This window comes from Microcaecilia unicolor, chromosome 8 (genome assembly GCF_901765095.1).
Source record: "Microcaecilia unicolor chromosome 8, aMicUni1.1, whole genome shotgun sequence".
Taxonomy (NCBI): Eukaryota; Metazoa; Chordata; class Amphibia; order Gymnophiona; family Siphonopidae; genus Microcaecilia; species Microcaecilia unicolor.
The window spans coordinates 85516042-85537263 of record NC_044038.1 but is presented as its reverse complement, the minus strand read 5'-3'; the positions used below and the strand labels follow the sequence as shown (position 1 = coordinate 85537263).

The 21222-nt window shown below is 41.2% G+C and overlaps 1 protein-coding gene across 1 annotated transcript in view; it reads right to left on the bottom strand.

Annotated features, from left to right (window-relative positions):
* Nucleotides 1-215: 215 nt before the first annotated feature.
* The window catches only part of LOC115476027 (Schwann cell myelin protein-like), a 65970-nt gene continuing 44963 nt past the window's right edge, over nt 216-21222 (bottom strand). Inside the window, exons 6-9 of the mRNA XM_030212137.1 lie at nt 20792-21067; nt 10995-11097; nt 3694-3865; nt 216-361 (exon numbers count right to left, since the gene is read on the bottom strand). Coding sequence (XP_030067997.1) covers nt 287-361; nt 3694-3865; nt 10995-11097; nt 20792-21067 — 626 coding nt within the window. The 3' untranslated portion in view covers nt 216-286. The remainder of the gene's footprint in view (nt 362-3693; nt 3866-10994; nt 11098-20791; nt 21068-21222) is intronic.

Genomic DNA, 21222 nt, shown 5'->3' with positions numbered 1-21222 from the left:
CCTGCTCTAGTTGACAGACTATCATCAAATATTTTCTATATCAACCTCCCTCCTTTACCCTGTGCGCCAGGTCTTGCCCCATCAGATGCTCAAAAACAGGCCTGAATGAACAGCACCACGTGTGGTGAACTGTAGACATAGCACCCAGACTCCAACCAGCCAAGAACTGCATAGTAGTTTTTCTAGGGTTTTGTCTTCATAATATTCTTCATCAGTGTTGTGATGGTACCAGATGGCTACCAAACCTTATTTATTTTTCAGTCAGTTGTGTTGCATTCTTGGTGTGTTATACATTGCTGTAAATCTGTTCAGATACAATTTGCAGCACCTCAATATTCTCATAATCCTCATCGGTGATGCTCTGAAAGGAGAAAAAGACAGGGCAGCAGTCTTATCACTATGGAACAATGAGGTTATTAACTGGTACCAATGTTTTCATGTACCTGTTTTCCACCTATTTTATAATGTCAAGTATGCACCTCCTTGAATTTACAAATACCACATGTGTATGTAGTTGCTGGTGTAAACATGAGCAAGTATATATCACATCTGTATGCATAAATTAAGGAATTTTATAATCTATGCACATAAGTGTTGACTCCACCTACATTCTGTCCAAACTTTGCACCTGTGCATGCCCACAGTGAAAATATACATCATAGTTTCACTCTAGTCAGTATTTTAAAAGAAGCCACGTAGGCACATAAATGACTACAATACCGGCACTGAAACTAGGTCGTTTCTTATAAAATTATCCCCTATTGGAGCAATTCTTTAAAGAAGGCGCAAACATTTAGACCAAAAAGATACATGGTCCCATAGAACAAAACCCAGAAGAATAATAACTGTTTCCAAATCACTTTTTTAAGGACTTTAATATAATAAAGGTGATGTGCCTACATTTAGATGTACTTATATACCAGCATATCTGTGCAAATGCCCGTTCTGCAAATATGCACATATCTTACATAGCATGTATTTGACAGGTGGGTACACTGAAGAGTGGATTCTGGGCAGGACTTACACCTACACATGCAACTTATAGAATGCTTTAAATCATGCGCTGATCTCCGGCATTTAAGCTGCTGACATTTGTTTTTAAAATTTTACCTAATGTTGGACTGACTTATTTGCAAACAAGTGTTGTTCATTACGCGCTATGATGAATACTTCATTCGCAAATGGAGATGTGGCCAACTATTCCATCACAGAATGACATTGGACTGATTTCTGCTTTGAACCATTTGTGAAAATTTTGGAATAAACTGCCTCATGGGATTAAGGGAAAGGGGATGAAACTTGATATACTGCCTTTCTGTGGTTATAATCAAAATGGTTTACATATTATATACAGGTACTTACTTTGTACCTGGGGCAATGGAGGGTTAAGTGATGTATTTAGAGTCACAAAGGCGCTGCAGTGGGAATTGAACCTGGTTCCCCAAATTCTGAGGCTACTCCTCCACTCTAACTAAGAACTGTTCAGCCTATCTGGGCTTTAGAAAAGTGCTCAAAACTGGCTTTTTATTTTTAATTTATGGAGTTGTTACAGAACTGGTTTTACTTTGTATTTATTGTTTGGTGTATTAGGTGATATTGAATTGATATTCATTTAATAATAGTTATGTTTTTATTGATTAACTGTTGTACATTGCTTTGATCTCTTTGTTGGGTATATCATGGTATATAAGAATTGGTATTAAATTAAATTCATTATTCCTAGGCCTGGCTTCTCATATGGAGGTCTACTGGGACCAGGGCTGGGGTTGCTGCAGAGGCCGAATGTACAGCTCCTACGACAAGGGCATCTCAGTCTTTGCTCCTATTTGGTAGCACCTACTGGCCAGATACAGTGTGTACAAGCATATTCAAGTTCTGGTCTGTGGCTCCCAGTCAATGACTATGAGAGCAATGGGTGGGCTATGTGGGGTTTGGGGGGAGGACCCCAGGTAGATACAATTGAGGCCCATAACACTGTAGCCCAACAGAGGTTGGTTCTAGATGAGGTAGAAGCCCAAAGGAGCAGAGGAACTGTCAGGTTCCAAAAAGCCTAAATGAAGAGGTTGGAAAATTAAGTCAAAGGTTGGGAGACTATAGAGCAGTGTGAAAGGCAAGAGGCCCCCTCCCCCCTCCAACCTCACTGAGACCTGCCAGTCTGATACCTCATGACACTAATCTTACTCTAGGGACACAGGATGAGGAATAAGAAAGGGGCTTCCAGGATCATTACACCCACATTTCTTTAAGTTTTGGCAAAGGAACTTTGCAAAAACATACTCCTTGGGATTGTTAATCGCTACAGGAGGGCAGTAAGCCTCCTCTGTCTGTAGAATCTCCCTGAGAACTGTAAAAGGTCATAGAAATGGCCTTACGTACATCTAACAAAGAACACAATCTTTCATAGGTTGCTCTTTTAACATGCCTTACTATTGAAACAACTGCTTGTTGGACAGCATCTCTACTAGTTTTGCTGTGTGCTACTTCCTATTTACATGATGATGGCCCCACATGAACTGATGAGATCTGGTTCCTTCCTCTTTAGCAAGAGCTGTTTTTGATACAAAGATTAGTTCTCTTTGTGCTCAGCTTTCCTCATTGTTTTGCCCATTTTTCATTGTCACTGCTCCAAAGTAATCTCTGCTTTCCCCTCTCTCATTTGCCCTTTATCATTCCTTCGTAAGAACGTAAGTGTTGCCATACTGGGACAGACCAAAGGTCCATCAAGCCCAGTATCCTGTTTCCAACAGTGGTCACTCCAGGTCACAAGTACCTGGCAAGATCCCTGAGCAGTAAAACAGACTTTATGCTGCTTATCCCAGAAAAAAACAGTGGATTCCCAAGTCCATCTTAATAATGGCTTATGGACTTTTCTTTTAGGAAATTATCCAAACCTTTTTAAATCCCTGCTAAGCTAATTGTTTTTACCACATTCTCTAGCAATGAATTCCAGAGTTTAACTACACGTTGAGTGAAGATATATTTTCTCCAGTTTCTTCTAAATTTACTACTTAGTAGCTTCATTTGATTCCACCTAGTCCTAGTATTTTCGGAAAGAATAAACAAGCAATTCCTATCTACCCATTCCACACCACTCATTATTTTATAGACCTCTGTCATATCTCCCCTCTTTCGTCTTTTCTCCAAGCTGAACAGCCCTAGCCGCTTTAGCCTTTTCCTCATGGGGAAGTCATCCCATCCCCTTTATCATTTTTGTCACCCTTCTCTGTACCTTTTCTAATTCCATATATCTTTTTTGAGATGCAGTGACCAGAATTGTACACAGTATTCGATGTGCAGTCACACATGGAGCACTAGCGTTCAATTCCAACTGCAGCTCCTTGTGACCTTGGGGAAGTCACTTAACCCTCCATTGTCCCAGGTACAACCCTCTAAGGACAGAGAAAGTACCTGCATGTAATGTGTACAGCACTATGAATGTCTAGTAGTGCTAAAGAAATGATTATTAGTGGTAATTATAATATTGTAATTTTTGCTTTCCATGCCTTTCTTAATAATTCCGAACATTCTATATGCTTTCTTAGACGCCGCTGCACACTGAGCAGATGGTTTCAGTGTATCATCCATAATGACACCTAGATCCTTTTCCTGGGCATAGTTCCTTCCATTTTAATATAATTTATGTTCTATAACATGCAATTCTCACACAGAGTAAACCTCAGCTCCTTCACCCACCTCTATCTGCTTATTCCTGTAGGTGTTGTAGGTGTTGACCTGCTTCTTCTTCTCGGGTTTGCAATAATTGACATGTTGTAAATTCATGTGTTCAGCCTTTGTTGTCCTCTGTTTCTCTCTTGCTGGGTTCTCTTGCTCAGAATTGTTATAAATCTGAAGCTCTGGCCTCTTCCTGCAGAAATATTGATTTTCCAAAATTCATTAAGCTTTGAAATGCCACTCTGCCATGGTAGGCTTCTGTCTTGTGTATGTACACTGTGCATCATTTCCTCTGTATATCTTATGCCTATGTGCACAAGCTCCATTCTAGGACAAGATCAGTCTCTTCAGACCTACCTTGGTGAAATGGTAACTGTAAAGCTGTGTTTAAATTGGACAATGTATACATAAGAAGAGAAGCAGAAAAAACCAAGCTTAGGGGTATATAGCAGGTGAAGTATTAAAAGCAAGTAGAAATCTAGTTGGTATTTGGCTTAATATTCAGCTGCTGAGTTGATTGGTTTCTTTTGAATGCCAAGCTGTGGTGGTCAAAACACATTCAGATATTCAAAGCAACAGATGGCAGATAAAGCCTAACATGGTCCATCTAGTCCGTCCAGCAAGGTGACAAAAGTCATGTTCAGAACCAATATCCAAATAATGAATGGTCCTGAATATGTGGCGAGTGCCAAAATTTATCCAGATAGTGGCAATATTATATGGATAACTTTGGATAGCCTTGATATAAGACTGAATAATGCCACTATCTGGATAAATTCCAATACTGCCCTGGCTACAACAATGCTCTGTCTCAACATTACCTACAGAGTGCTAAAGCGGTGTGTAAGCATACTCAATGGTACTATTTGCACAGTGCTGAAGTGGTGTTTAAGCCTAGTCAGTGGCACTTTGGACTGTTAGTATACTCAGTAGCACTAAAATGATTTATTGGGATTTATTAACTGCCTTAATGAAGAGATTCACCCAAGCATGCATAGTACTGAAGGGGTCTATAAGCATACTCAGTGGAACTATCTGCTTAGTACTGGCCTGTTAGTATACTCAGTAGCACTACATGCATAGTACTGAAGTGGTCTGTTAGTATACTCAATGGCGCTATCTGCATAGTACTGAAATGGTCTGTTAGTAAACTCAGTGGCACTATCTGCATAGTACTGAATAGGTCTGTTAGTATACTCAGAGGCATATTTTCAAAGCACTTAGCCTTCCAAAGTTCCATAGAAACCTATGGAACTTTGGAAGGCTAAGTGCTTTGAAAATATGCCTCTCAGTCACGCTACCTACATAGTACTGAAGTGGTCGGTTAGTATACTCAGTGGTGCTATCTGCATAGTACTGAAATGGTCTGTTAGTATACTCAGTGGCACTATCTGCATAGTACTGAATAGGTCTGTTAGTATACTCAGTAACACTACCTACATAGTACTGAAGTGGTCTGTTAGTATACTCAGTGGTGCTATCTGCATAGTACTGAAATGGTCTGTTAGTATACTCAGTGGCACTATCTGCATAGTACTGAATAGGTCTGTTAGTATACTCAGTCGCGCTACCTACATAGTACTGAAGTGGTCTGTTAGTATACTCAGTGGTGCTATCTGCTTAGTACTGAATTGGTGTGTTAGTATACTCAGTGGGGCTACCTACATAGTACTGAAATGGTCTGTTAGTATACTCAGTGGCACTATCTGCATAGTACTGAATTGGTCTGTTAGTATACTCAGTTGTGGTACCTACATAGTACTGAAGTGGTCTGTAAGTATACTCAGTGCCGCTATCTAAATAGTGTTGAAGTGCTCAGTATACTCAGTGGCACTATTTGCATAGTACTAAAGTGGTCTGTTAATATACTCAGTGACACTACCTACATAGTACTGAAGTGATCTGTAAGTATCCTCAGTAGTACTATCTGCATATTGCTGAAGTGGTCTGTTAGTATAGTCAGTGGCACTACCTATATGGTACTGAAGTGGTCTGTAAGTATGTAGGAGCAAAGCAAGCACTATGAAGCACTATATGTGTTCCTATATAAGAAATATATATGGGATTATAATATATGGCATTATCCAGCATTAAAATCCTGACTTCAAAAATTCAGACTTAAGCTTATTCCATCATTCAGTGCAAAGGCTATTATTTGTTGAGTCTGTGACCTTGCATATAGACCAAGACTGCTGACAAGGGTCCTGATATACTAGAATAACAAGGTTGTTATCAGTTTCAATGACTCTTGGAATTACCCTTGCAGCTGGAGAGACACTGTGTCTGGCAAATTGAACCTTGTTTATGAAACCCCAGCTTCTTGTCAAGGTGTCTCCTTGAATGTGGTGCCAATGAGACAATACGTTGTCTGTTGAAGCCACAATATTTGGGGTAAACAAAGTTATGTCTGTGTCACCCTAAAGCCAGAATGTACATCATCAGCACAGCTGCAGCCTAAGATTTCTGGATAAAAAAGCGACTTTTGTCTGAGGTATAGGGCTGCTGTGTTGACATCCCATCCAAGGGGCAGACCTGTGTTGGACCTGACTGACCATCTGAGGAACACACTGCCATCTAGAGGTCTGCATCAGGTTGTATGTTTGTCATGCACCTTTGTATACATGCTGTGGGTTCAGAGTGACTCTTTTACTTAGGAGTCTAGTTAGGGATTTATGTGTGTTTACTCTAAGCTGTTTCTATATTAAGACTTCATGTGCCTTTATCCTTGCCTTCCTTGCACATTATCTTTGCTGCTCTTGTAAATACATACTTTATTTTTACAATACTTTGGATTTGAGAGAGATGGGGAAAAGAGGTTGGACAGCCTGCAGATTGGAGCGGAGTGGAAAGAAAAATGTTGAGCATGGATTGCTTGCAGGGAGAGGAAAGTTACTAGACCATAGGGGGAAGGGAAGAAAGGTACTGGACCGGGGGAGGGGAGGGAAGGAAAGTGAAATGAAAGATGCTGGATCTCAGCTGCGGGGGGGGGGGGGGGGGGGGGGGGGGGGAGGGTGAAGAATGGAAGGTGAGAAATTGGAATGGGGTAAGAGAGAGAGAGAGAGAGAGAGACTTGTTGGCCTCGGGGGCAGAGAAGACGGAGGGAGAGATGATGGACAGTAGGATATAGGAATGGAGAGAGGAGTTACAAATAGGGGTTGGAGGAGAAAGAGAGAAATGCTGGGGAGCAGGAGGCTGGAATGGAAGCCAGTGGGAGAGATGTTTGGAGGGGAGGAATGGGGTGATGAGGGACAACAGTCTGTAAGTGAAGCAAGAGGGAGAGATGTTTGAATCAGGGAGGAGGGGAAGGGAAGGTGAGAAAAATGTTGAACTTGGTACAGAGAGATGCTGGACAACAGGAGGCAGAAAGGGAAGAGAAAGAGACATCTTGGAATTGGGAGGTGGAGGGGAGGAAATGACAGATGCTGGACAATGGGAGGAAGAAAGAAAGAGGGTGATATATTGGACTAAAGGGAGGAAAGAGAGAAGGAGAGATGCTGGATTATAGGGGAGGATGATAGGGAAGAAAAAAAAGAGATGCTGAACCATGGGGGGGGGGGGGGCAGGAAAGATGGGACAGGGAGATGCCAGGTTTCAAGGTTTTTAGGGGGGGAGGAGAGAGAGGGAGGAGATGCTAGGCTACTACAAGGGTAGAGCAAGGGATAGGATTGGAAGATACCAGGAATGGTGAAAACCATGTGGAAAAGATCATGGGATTTGTCAAGAAATGTGGTAATGGGGAATAGATGAAAGATAAATGGGGATAGGAGGCTGGGGAAGGGGTGAAACAGGAAAATGGAGAACTAGGGGGTGAGAGAAAGAGACAAAAAGTTGATAGGTGAAAAGTAGAAACAAGAATAGGGTAAAATTTGAGTGGTCAGAGGCAGAACAAAAAAAAAAAAAAAGAAAGGAACGAGCTAAAAAGGAAAGAGTGATTTGTCAGAGACAGATGTATTGAGGGAACAAGACAGGAGGAGAGAGGAGAAATGAAAAATGGATAGCAACCACTAGAAACACAATTAGCAGACGACAGACAGGAGACCAGACAAGAGAAACTGGGACCAATGTAATGGAAAAAGAAACTGTCTGGAAAACAAAGGTAGAAAAAAGTGTTTTATTTTGAATTTATTAACTGAAATATATAGGCTTTGGGAAATGTGCATCACCGATGTCTTTGTATTGTGTTCAGTACAAAAAATAATGGTTTTATGTTTTTATTTCTTCAGTGTTGCAATAGATTGACAACGCCTCCAACTGCTACAGAATGAGGTTATTCAGCTCCTTACCGGTGCCAAATGCTTCGACCACACAACACATTTGCTGCCTGTCCCATTTAAGATTTCATACAAGCTATTCCTTTTAGTCTATAGGATTCTCCAGTCAGGTCAACCTCCTTAACTTGCACATTGTTTGACCGCCTATTGCGCAACAATGGCGCTTTGTTTCTTGCAAGCTCATCTATTACAAATTCCTTCCCTGTGTTTTGCTTGTCTTTCCACTATTTGCTCCCGGATACTTACCCCACTGTCTACTAAGCCATGCTAGCGGCTGCTGGTGCGCTAATGCAGACACAGCCCATTCACTCGGCATTGCTGTGCGGTAGCCACTAGCACAGCTTAGTAAAGAGGGGGAGTTAGTGAGATGTACCCTACCCTTTGGAACTCACCTTCTTTAGCTCTACGGCTAGAAACGTCCCTGCCCATTTTCAAATCGCAGCTTAAAGCTCATCTGTTCACACTTGCTTTTGATTGTAGCTAGCCTTCGTTGACTGTGGGTGCAACTTGGACTACATGATGGTGTCCTCCTCCGTGTCTCTTGTCTTCTCTCTGTACCTATCTTCCTGGTCCCATACCCCCTAATTCTCTTTAGCTTTCTTATCTCTGCTTTTCTGTCTTTATCTTAGTCCTATTCAATTTCTGCTATGGTTTTTTGACATTGTAAACCACTTTGATGAATATCCCCTAGGTGATATATCATGTATTAATACATTTGCAAACTTGGACATGTTGAGTTTGACTTCTTAGGGTTCCCAGTTTAATTTTTGTCTTGATATTTCCATTTATAATTGGTGATCCCTTGTTCTGTATTTGGTGAGAGTCTGTCTGTGTTTTGCATGTGACTGATGTGTGTTATTCTGTTTGTATATAGTTTCTGTATTGAGATTTGTAGCATTCCCATTTGTTCTCTGTGGTAGGTGTATTGGTATTTTAGGGCCTACAGTAATTTATTTTTTTTATTTTTATTTTTTGTTACATTTGTACCCCGCGCTTTCCCACTCATGGCAGGGTCAATGCGGCTTACATATTATATACAAGTACTTATTTGTACCTGGGGCAATGGAGGGTTAAGTGACTGCTTCCTGTTTATAGTAGGGTTCTAGCTCTTTGAATCAAAGGATTAGTGCTAGTGTTGAATGACATGTTTGCTTCTTGTATGTTAAGTCAGGATTTATTTTTAGGTTTTCTTTTCACAAGATGCTTGGTAGTGAAGAGATTTGTATTGCTACTGCTCAGATAGCATGAAACTCTGGATTTAATTTTGGCATGGTGACATCCATGGAGAAATGTTCTAGTTCTGATCTGCAGAGCATGTTTACATTTAACTCATAAGGACTGCTATACTGTATCTGACCAAAGGTATGAAGGTCATCTATGCAATGTGTCTCACATGCAAACATTATCCATTAGGAGTGTCCCGACTGAAAAAGAATCAATAGGCATTGCCCTCAGCAGCATTTAGAAAACAAAACATGCAGATCTTTCCAAATTTATATCCCAGATGCACCACTAGAAAACCTCACTCATTAGCCTTCAATCGTTAACCGGTTATTTTCAGTGGTGTTAACTGGTTAAATACCACTGAAAATGACTGGATAGCCCTGACCAAGCATTTTAACCAGTCAATGGCCATTTCTGTCCGGTTAAATCTTTTTGAATATTGGTCAGATGGTTCTTTGACTTTGCCTGACAGTTTGGATCTATTGTTTTTGCTTTGACTGCCGCTGCTACCCTCTAAGAAGCTGCTGCCCTAAGTAGCTGGCCAGATTTAGCTAATAGTTGGGGTGAACCTGGCCCCACCCCCATTTTAGATGCCAGGGAAGGTGTGTGTGTGTGTGTGTGTGTGGGGGGGGGGGGGGGGGAATCCCTTGCCTCAGGCAGCAGATTGCCTTCAGCCACCCTGCCTAAACTTAAAGATCTGTCTACGCCTTCCTTAACTGGTGTGAAGTGGGACTGGAACCTGGGTATTCTAATAAATAACGACTGATTAGATTATGGAATATTCTACCTTGTGAGGTTTTGTGCACAGCACAGTGGGACATTTCTAAGAGAAAACTGGATAGGTTTTAGGAGTCAAGGAGTTATTATAGGATATATGGAACTATTTACAGAGCTGCACTAAGGGGTTTGCATCTATCTCCCGCATGGTAAAATATGATAATGTATCTAAACAAGAAATAATGATCTATTTGTTATTTCTGGGTTTGGCAACCTGGTGAAATACTAATGAGCTGCTCTACATACAAATACATGTAAATCAGCTCACTACTATGTGAAAGCAACCGTGAAGCTTGCACAAAAGTTTGCAAATTGCATTATTTCAAGAAAGCTAACTACACCATAAGAGGTGCAGTAAACTTTTCCTAGTAGCAATGGCATGCTCACATGCTATCCATACTCTTGGGTGCCATTTAAAGAGCTGTAAGATAAAAATAAAACAGTGCCCCACCCTCCATGTGCTAAAATTCCTGGTGGTATGGGGCAAGATGCAATATATGGTCAGCCAGCACTATTTTGGAAAATGCTTAAAGCAGAGCAGGAGAAACTAGATGGGATCGCTACTGCACTGACTAGAACTAATAAATTTTAAGGTGCAGCTTAAACCAGTGGTACAAGTTCATTTTTTTTTTAACCAGAGGGAAGGTGCAGATAAAGGATCGCCCCTGGTTCCACTAGGACTACCAGGAACTTTAACGTATGGGGGCACTTTTTTAAAACTTGTTTCCTCTTTAAAACATGATGACCCCAGGAGGGAAGGCTGCTGCGTTACCTTGCCATGTCTGGAAACACAAAGGTGCAAGCCACAGTAATGCTAGGAAAATTACTGTGGAATTCACCAAACTGTGGTATTTGGGTACAGTTAACTCTGTGGTACTTTTATCATAGAAGCACAGTAATGCATTTCAGGTGTAGAGATGATGAAAACAGAAGAAAATGAGATGATTTTATATCAAATTTCAGATAAAATATAAGGAGAAAGTCACTGGGAAAGAGAAGAAAGCTAAGGAGAGTGGGTTTATTTCTGAAGCAATGAGGAAGGACACTCACGTTTTCCTGTGCATCCTGTAGAAGACACATCCAAGTATGAGGAGGATCAGAAAGGCACCACCCAGAGCCCCAGAGATAATCCACATCTGGTTCCTGGTGTCTCCTGTAAGAGAAATACTTGCTTTATGGGAAAGCATTTTGCATCCTTTCCACAAAAGAAGGACAACATAAGAACATAAGAATATCCATACTTGGTCAGACCAATGGTTCATCTAGCCCAGTATCCTGCTTCCAACAGTGGCCAATCCAGGTCACGAGTACCTGGTAGAAATCCAAGTAGTAGCAGCATTCCATGCTACCAATTTCAGACCCAGGTCAATCCTAATAGTGAAATCCACTTCTGGTTTTGTTCCATTGTGTCTATGAACATATAGCTTTCTATAGAAGGTGGGAGCTGGCAATTTACAGACGGAATAGGACAAGATTAACATTCGATCCACCCATTAGGATTGATCTAAGTCAAAAGGAGCCCTCACCAAGGGAAGAAGCACATTAAAGGCTTGTATCATTTTTAAGGATGCTTAAATGTTTGATTTCTATAATAGCAGTGCCAGCTTCATTTGCTGGATCTTTGTCATTAAAATTTTCATCATTTAAGGGAATACTCTTTAAGCAAATGTTAGATGGCTCCCTTATCAAGTGGAGAGCATCTGGAACATTATGCCATTGAATATGAAATGGTAATCATAAGAACATAAGAGCAGCTATATGGGGTCAGACCAATGGTCCATCCAACCCAGTATTCTGCTTCCAACAGTTGCCAGAAAAAACATGTCTCATCCTGTCCTCACAATACAATATAAACAAACCCAATACCATAAACACCCCGGATTACACCCTCCCGGTTTCAGACAGCTTGAAAATTTTGGGAGTCACAATTGACCGTAATCTCACACTTGAAGATCATGTGAAAAAAATGTTCTACTCAATGTGGAAACTTAAAAGGATCAAACGTTTCTTCCCAAGGGAAGTATTCCGCAGTCTAGTACAATCAATGGTGCTAAGCCATCTAGACTACTGCAATGCCATCTATGCAAGATGTAAAGAACAAATCATTAAGAAGCTTCAGACCGCTCAAAATACAGCAGCCAGACTCATATTTGGGAAAGCGAAATACGAAAGCGCCAAACCCCTAAGAAAGAAACTACACTGGCTCCCACTAAAAGAATGATTTGCGTTCAAGGTTTGCACCCTGGTCCACAAAATCATTCACGGGGAAGCCCCGACCTATATGTCAGACCTTATAGACTTGCCTACCAGGAACGCAAAAAGATCAGCACGCACATTCCTCAATCTCCATTACCCTAACTGCAAAGGGCTAAAATATAAATCCACATATGTGACCAGTTTCTCATACATCTGCACGCAGCTATGGAACGCACTACCGAAGGCCATAAAAATAACGCAAGACATAACTATCTTCCGAAGGCTACTGAAAACAGATCTGTTCAAGAAGACATACCACAAACATCCATCTTAAATACCAAATAATAAGACTTTACACGACCTAGACATAACTGAAATCTTACCACTTGACTGATTAACCTCTTTGCCATTAATGAACAAGCACTACCACTTCAATCTTTATGTCGAATATGGTCTCTCCATAGTCAATGACCTAAAGTATGCTACAACCCAATTCATTACTCAGGAACCTTCATGAATTACCATAATGTATTCTTCCTTACCATGTATATGCACACGAAATATATCTATACCATGATCTGTTCCACGTATGTTATGTTCCATGTATGTTACCATGTATGTATGCAACTTAACGCATTACCATTTGTAATTTTACCCGGAAATGGCAACCGCCATTACGACAAATGTAAGCCACACTGAGCCTGCAAATTGGTGGGAAAATGTGGGATACAAATGCTACAAATAAATAAATAAAATAAATTGTTTTTTTTTTCTTTGTTGTACTTCACCTGTGATTTACTGGTCTCTTTCTGCAACCCACCTTGGACCTTGTTTGGGAGAAGGCAGGCAAGGAATGTTAATATTAGATTAAAAAGAGAAAGGGGATGGGATTTAATGTACTGTCTTTCTATGTTACAAAGCAGTTTACATATTATATACAGGTACTTTTTCTGTCCCCAGTAGGTTCACAATTTAGTCCTCCACATGCATGCCGGCCAGTAGGGGCAGTGCCTGAAAATTGTGATGTTAATCACAAGGGACAGGCTGTTTCTGTAGGACTCCCAGTCTTGCCTGTCCCTCATGATTGAAATTGCAATTTTCAGGCACTGCCCCTTCTGGCGGGAATGCGTGTGGAGAATACCTGTGCTGCTTAGTAGGAATGTTGCAGACAATCCCAAACTTGAACGGCCCTCGGTGTTTCTTTGTCTTTCTGTTACTGTATGTGCTTTGACCTTCTCTTCCACTGCAGACAGGCACAGCAACATTGGCCATGTTCAGAGGTTGTGGGCGAAGGCTCCCAGCACTAAAACTTCTAATAGTGAGTTTAGCCAAGGCCCGAGCAAGGATATTAGACATCCTAGGGAAACTTTCTGCCTTGCTCCCCTCTCACTCTCAAATTCTCTTTCATGCCCCTAGCCCCCTCCCCTGAGATTTTCATAATTAAGCTCAACAATATATTGTATTCTCTCTAATAATTGCCCAGGTAATTGTTTCCTGAAGTCTAGGGAGGCATCATTTTTCTCCTCTAGCCCTTCTTCCCATGATGACCATTTCTCTTTTCAACCCTACCACCCACGATAACCAACATTTCTGCCCTCCATCCTGTCTCCTCCAGTAACTGGCATTGCTCTCCTCCCCCTCCTCCCTCCCTCCTATGAAAACCATTTCTCTCTTCAACCCTGCCACCCGTGATAACCACTATTTGTGCCCTCCATCTTGCATCCTGTAGTAAGTGCCATTGCTCTCCTCCACTCTCCACCCACCCCCACCCCGCGACAATCATATCTCTCTTCTTACTTCATCTAGAGGTTATGGTGTTGGGCTACTGAGGGACCTTGAGCATCTGTGCATGTTCAAAGTTCTTGAGCACATGCAGATCCTCAAGGCTCTGCACCAGCCCAGCACCATAACCTTGAGATGAGGTAAGAAGAGAGATCCAGTTGTCTTGGTGGTGTGGGGGGGGGGGGGGGGGGGGAGGATGGAGGGTGGAGGAAGGCAAAGCCAAAGGAAGTGGGTGGGCAATTATTGGGGGAATCATGAATTTAGAACCTAATTTTCTGGGGGGTTTGTGTCCTGAAGCAGGGGGATGGGGCGATTTATTGGAGATGGGCGATTATTAGAGAGAATATGGTATTCAACTTTTATTGTATAATCTTAGATGGAGAGCCCAGTAGGGCCAGAGAAAGTACCTGCATATAATGTATATGTAAGCTGCTTTGGTTGTACCACAGAAAGGCAGTATATCACGCAGTAACACAGTAAATGACGGCAAATAAAGACCTGCACAGTCCATTTAGTCTGCCCAAGAAGTCAGCCAGAGCCTCACCCACCACCATGTGCAGGTTATAGTCATTCATGCTTAAACACTGGCTGGCAATTTGCCAACATGCCAATCACATATAGGCATTTAAATATGATGCAGTCTTGAGATGATATATGTTATAAATACTTCTCTTGATATTCAAAGCTATTTAACCAGCCACTGACCAGTTAAATAGCACATAGGTGCCTGACCACTAATATTCAGTGAGAAATAACCAGTTAGCACCTAGCGCATAATCAACTATATCACGCAACTTATCTGGTTAGGTGCTGATATTCTGCGCCTAACTGGATAAGTTTAGCAGCCAAATAGGAGCACATAAATAGCTGTCCTATCTTTAACTGCTGAAAAGTTAACTGGTTAGCGCTGAATATCAGAATAACCGGTTAACATTTTAGCATTTAAAAAACACCGGATTTTCAATACCGGTCGCCAGAAACAGCCCGGCACTGAATATCCAGGTTTAACACTGGCAGTGGACAGCAAAAGTGCTGCCCGCCACCAGCTGAATATCGAGCCCACTGTTAGCAATACTTTTGGTTAACTTGCTAATTTCAATATTAAAATGTCTTCGCCTCCTCCAAAAACTAGGATCTTACTGCACCTGAAACACCAACCAATTCCAATTTATATATTAATGAGTCGTGATCTACCAGGTTGAAAGGTACAGACATATCTAATTACATTAACACAGCTGGAACACTTTGATCCTGCAATAGTCTTAATTCAGTCAGTAAAGTTAATATGCATTTCCATACTGTAGAATTTGTGAAACCCTTTGCCAGAAATTGGATACTAGCTACGCCTGATAGAAAATAAATCAGGTTTTAAATTATCTTTTATAATAGGTGATAGAATTATTGAACCTATTTCCTTGGGGAAGCAACCAACTGAAAACATCAGGTTAACGAAAACTAATAGCCAATGTACTACACCCTCTAATTGAAGAAGCTTAAGCATATTTGTCAGACAAGGGTCAAGGAATGAATTGAATTCAAGATATGCACAACCGTGCACAAAATCATCCACGCAGATGCCCCACTCTATATGCTAAACCTAGTAGACCTGCCGCCCAGAAACGCCAAAAGATCGGCCCGCAAATTCTTAAACCTGAACCTTCCCAGCTGCAAAGGAGTGAAGTACAAACAAGCATATGCCACGACCTTTGCATACAAAAGTACACAGTGCTGGAATGCACTACCCAAAACCCTGAAAACCACGAACAATCTAACCAGCTTCCGCAAAGCTTTGAAAACGCATCTCTTTAACAAAGCTTACAAAAGTCTCCATCAATGATACAACTCTTCCCCCAATTCACCCAAACACACCTAAACACCTCTCATATAATCTACCCAAGCTTCCGCCCAACTACCACCTCTCTTACCTCTGCTTTTGATCAATTGTATTTAAATTAGGCACTGTCTTTATCATAACCTACTCTGTAAGCCACATTGAGCCTGCAAAAAGGTGGGATAATGTGGGGTACAAATGCAATAAATAAATAAACTAAGACAAATGTATGCCAATAACAATCGGTCAAAATCTGTCTCTATGGCCATATCTTCTACATACGGTTCCCAAGAAAGTAGTTTCAATTTTAATGAATAATTTCCAGTTTAAAGAAGTCTGCTAGTTGACATGCAGAAGGATCAATTGATATGTCACATGATGCTGTAGAAAATAAAGATTTTGTTATTGCAAACAGCTCATGTGTCTTGTTACCACCTTATCTGATTTTCTTAGAGTAATAGAGTTTCTTAGCTGAAATGATGTTATTTTTATAAGTTTAATAGAAGATCTCTAGTTTGATTTATCAGTCTCTAGGATGGAACACACCAAGAATGAAAGGACAGGAAAAACAACAACAACAACAACAACAACAACAACACTGTGTCCCACAACTGGAAAAAGACTGAAAGAAGATTCGGTGACTCCAGCTGGAGGAACCAAGGCCGATGCCGGACAGACTTCTATGGTCTGTGTCCTGCATATGGCAAAATACAGTTGAAGCTTCGGCAACTCCAGTGTTGTAGATCACTTTATTGACATGTGCTGTGAGTGAAGGTGCTGTGCAGCTCAGAGGGGAGGGAAGACATCTTAACTGACAAATTGAATACTGTTAGCAATACTTGGGGATGATATGTGATTATCACCAAGACTCCATCATGCTTGGCTGCCTATATGGTTAGCATGGTGGAGACCTAACAACCAGCGTTTAAGCATGGGTGACTTGGGCCTGCACAAAGTGGTGGGCACAACTCTGGCTACATTGCTGGGCAGACTGGATGGACCATGCGGATCTTTATCTGCCATCATTTACTGTGCTACTGTGTCCGCACAAGGAGTTGGCCATGAACAATTAGATGAACCACAAGACACACATCAAAGAATCAAAAACTGTATATTGACCAACACAGACCATGTCTCGGCCTCTGCCTGCACCCAGGAGTCAGATACAGTCATCTCAATCGTAGCATAATGAGCTATACCTATAAATTAGACTGCACAACAAAATGGTGTAGGGTTTCTTCATAAGGAATGACGTGAATCTTTTTGAAGGAGCGACTTTGAGTAGTTGTGGATTTAACAAGCTGAATACAGCCTTCAGATAAGTGTTTTGGAGCAAAGAGTTTTTCAAGTGCCAACTTATATGCTATTAATGTGGAAACTGAAGTCTACTGCTGTACTCATAATATAAGATATTGAATAGGATGGGGACCTTGTTATAGGGATACGTTTTTGCTGATGTTTCAGTTTGATGCACTGAATAAACTGTATAAGCACGCCGGATATTATTTTGAAGGTACATGGACATTTGTTTTTGGATCCTGTGACCGAAAATGGTGAAGCAATAATATTAGATGATTGATGTATCTTTTAATGCTCCATGCCTGAGGATTCCTATCACTTATTATTTATTGTGAGAGAAGTGTTAGGCAAAAAAAATATAAAAAGCAAATTTTAACAACTAATCTCCGTAGTCTTTTCCACTTAGTTTTAAAAGCTTTGTACCACAGCATTAACAGAATCTAACAGGCACTGCAGGATCTAGTTTAGTCTTCCTGCCCACCCCAGGACAACTCTTCATTTACAGCAGTTATTGTAATTAGGGTAGCAAGCAAGAAGTGCTCTTACAGAGTTTTAAATACATTTCATTACCATCTAAGAAGGAAACACTAAATAAATCATACAATATCCCAAACGAACCTTTTCCGGAGATGGGAAGGTGGTAGAACGAGAGGGCATGAAATGAGATTGAAGGGGGCAGACTCAAGAAAAATGTCAGGAAGTATTTTTTCACGGAGAGGGTGGTGGATGCTTGGAATGCCCTCCCGCGGGAGGTGGTGGAGATGAAAATGGTAACGGAATTCAAACATGAGTAGGATAAACATAAAGGAATCTTGTTCAGAAGGAAGGGATCCTCAGGAGCTTAGCCTAGAATGGGTGGCAGAGCCGGTGGTTGGGAGGCGGGGCTAGTGCTGGGCAGACTTATACGGTCTGTGCCCTGAAAAAATAGGTACAAATCAAGGTAAGGTATACACAAAAACTAGCATATATGAGTTTATCTTGTTGGGCAGACTGGATGGACCGTGCAGGTCTTTTTCTGTCGTCATCTACTATGTTACTATGTAAGTAGTTATACACAGTATTTAAAGTTAAGACCTAGTAGTAGTAGACCTACTATTGATCCTGAAAACAGTGTTTTCAGTAGGGCAATAGGGCAGGCAACTGTCTTCAGCTGCAGCTTTCCCTCTCACCACTAGATGGGAGTGTTTCCTAAGCTCTGTTACCCAACCAAAAATAACTCAACAAATTAATTGGCAGCCCAGTATTCAAAGGGACTCATTGGTATGGCAGCCACTGCTATACAGATAACTTCATTACGTGTGCATTTTTCATCAGTACTATTTATTTTAATTATTTAAAATATTTATTAACCGCTTTATCTACGGTTCTAGGTGGTGTATACAGCAGCATAGAAAATAATCTATCATGAAAACAAACCATCCTAACAAACATAAAATACACAAAATGCTGACACGTAGAACACAAAACCGGCCATTTGCGCAGAAATGAAAAACAAACCAAAGGCCATAATATGCCTAATTGCAATAAGCCAGATGGCATGGTATGGCATTTGCGTTCCAAGACGTATGAAGAGAGACTTGCTGACCTGAACATGTATACCCTGGAGGAAAGGAGGAACAGAGGTGATATGATACAGATGTTCAAATATTTGAAAGGTATTAATCCGCAGACAAATCTTTTCCGGAGATGGGTAGGCGGTAGAACGAGAGGACATGAAATGAGATTGAAGGGGGGGCAGACTCAGGAAAGATGTCAGGAAGTATTTTTTCAACGAGAGGGTGGTGGATGCTTGGAATGCCCTTCCGCTGGAGATGGTGGAGATGAAAACAGTAACGGAATTCAAACATGCATTGTATATACATAAAGGAATCCTGTGCAGAAGGAATGGATCCTCAGAAGCTTAGCCGAAAGTGGGTGCCGGAGCAGGTGGGGGGAAGAGGGGTTGGTGGTTGGGAGGCGAGGATAGTGGAGGGCAGACTTATACGGTCTGTGCCAGAGTCGGTGACGGGAGGCGGGACTGGTGGTTGGGAGGCGGGGAATCCTGCTGGGCAGACTTATACGGTCTGTGCCCTGAAAAAGACAGGTACAAATCAAGGTAAGGTATACACATATGAATTTATCTTGTTGGGCAGACTGGAGGAACTGCTGTCATCTATGTATATATGTATATATGCAAATGAATATGCTAATATGCTCCGCCCCATCCTTTGCCCCCCCCCCCCCAAATGAAACAGTCAAACTACACCTATGTTTTGAAGGGACATTTGTTGGTGAAGGGACTGTGGTAACTTGTTCCAGTGTTCATGACCCTGAACTGAAAAGATAGCCTTCCTGTTGTGCTGATGAATTATTTCTCGAAAAGATGGGATTACCAACAAATTTCGAAAGGATGAGCACAATGTTCTCGTGTTTGCATATGGGATTAACATAAGGGAAAGATAAGGTGGTTCACGAGAGTAATGGATTTTGAAGACCAAGAATAAGATTTTATAAATGAAATGGTGGGGAAGAGAGAGCCAGTGGGTTGCTTTCAATAGTGAGCTGACCTGGTCAAATTTCTTTTTACCATTGATAAGTTTAATGTCAGTGTTCTGAACTACTTGTAGATGCTAATGTCAGATGTTCTAAGGCCTATATAAAGTGAATTACAATAACCTACTTTAAACATGGCTGGGGCCTGTGAGGAAAAACCTCCAGCATTCTGCAGCATAGTGGTGGTAAATCTCCAGCTTTGGGATGGGCCAACCTTGGCATCTCTGGGCACGAGTTTTCATTAACCAGAGTCCATTTAGTCAGAGGCATTATCATCTCTTTTCTTTTACTGCTGGCCTCTCCCTATACATTCTAAAATTTCTCTGTAATGTAAAGTTTGTGAAATAATCATTGAACATATGTACATGTGATAGTTTTTTCTTACGAGATGTATTCCTAGTGCAGATAGTTAGTTGTAGAGGGGCAGGGTGCAATAATAGTTGTGGCAAGGGACTTGGGGCAGGGCATGGGGACGGGACAAGGGAGGAGCACGTAGCTGGGCAGGTATCAGATTTTTCTCCATCAAAATGTTGACAACCCTTGGTCTCTTTTGATTTCTTACAGTACAAAGAAGCATATATAGGCTTAGAAATATTGTCTTTATGGGAGATAGAATATACATTTTTCCAGATCTCTCTCTAGTTCATGTAAATATTTTGTTTCCTATCAAGGTAATAGATATATTTTCTACGAACCTTCACAATTAGTTTTTTCATGAGGGTAAAAGTATCTCTAGGCCATCCCTTATTACTTTGTTTCATTGTATTATTCCATCCTCCTATGGCTTTTCCTCCTTGGTTCTCTCCTTAAATGTTAACTACACTATGGGCTTCTTTTATAAAGCTCGCTAGTGATTCTCCCATGACAAATGAGAGGAAGCCCATAGGAATTGAATGGGCTTCCTCTCATTTGCTGTGCAGGAATTGCTAGTGCGACTTTGTAAAAGAAGCCCTATGCTATTTGTTTCTTCAACGATTGTGCCAGGTAAAATATTTTTTCTTACGTGTATTTCTGAATTTCTATTCAAAGTTCATTCTTGGATTGTATAACTATAATTGTAAATTAAAATAAAAAAGTGGGCAACCTACAGATACCATACATCTGTGTTGTTACTTGTACTACATGTGCAAGCTTTTGGGTGAAGGAGAGACACACTAGACAACATTGCATTGTCAGTATATCAGGAGTTAATTTGTGCTTCCAGTACCTTTGGTAACATTGGTTACATATTGCATGGTGATGCCTTGGCTGTTGGATGCAGAGCAAGAGATATTGAAAAGCTGCTCAGTTCTCCCAGTGAGAACACTTGTGATCATATTCCCATTGGCAGATGATGAAGCCTGGAGCCCTTCATTTCTGCCGACATTCAAGTTGGGAAAATGCCACTCAACCACTGGAGGTGGGTATCCATCAGCAGTGCAGTTGCACATCACAGCTCCTCCCCAGAAGTGGCACCTCGGTCCTGGCATGATGACAGGTTTATCTGAGGAACAATAATCACAGCACTATATTCCAATGTTGCGATGGGAGTAAAACAAAGACTGTCAAGATAATACAGAGTTAACTCTAGAGAAGGATGACATCTTTGACCAAGCATTCAACCATGAATAGGATTATATTTCTTCACTAAGAAACTTC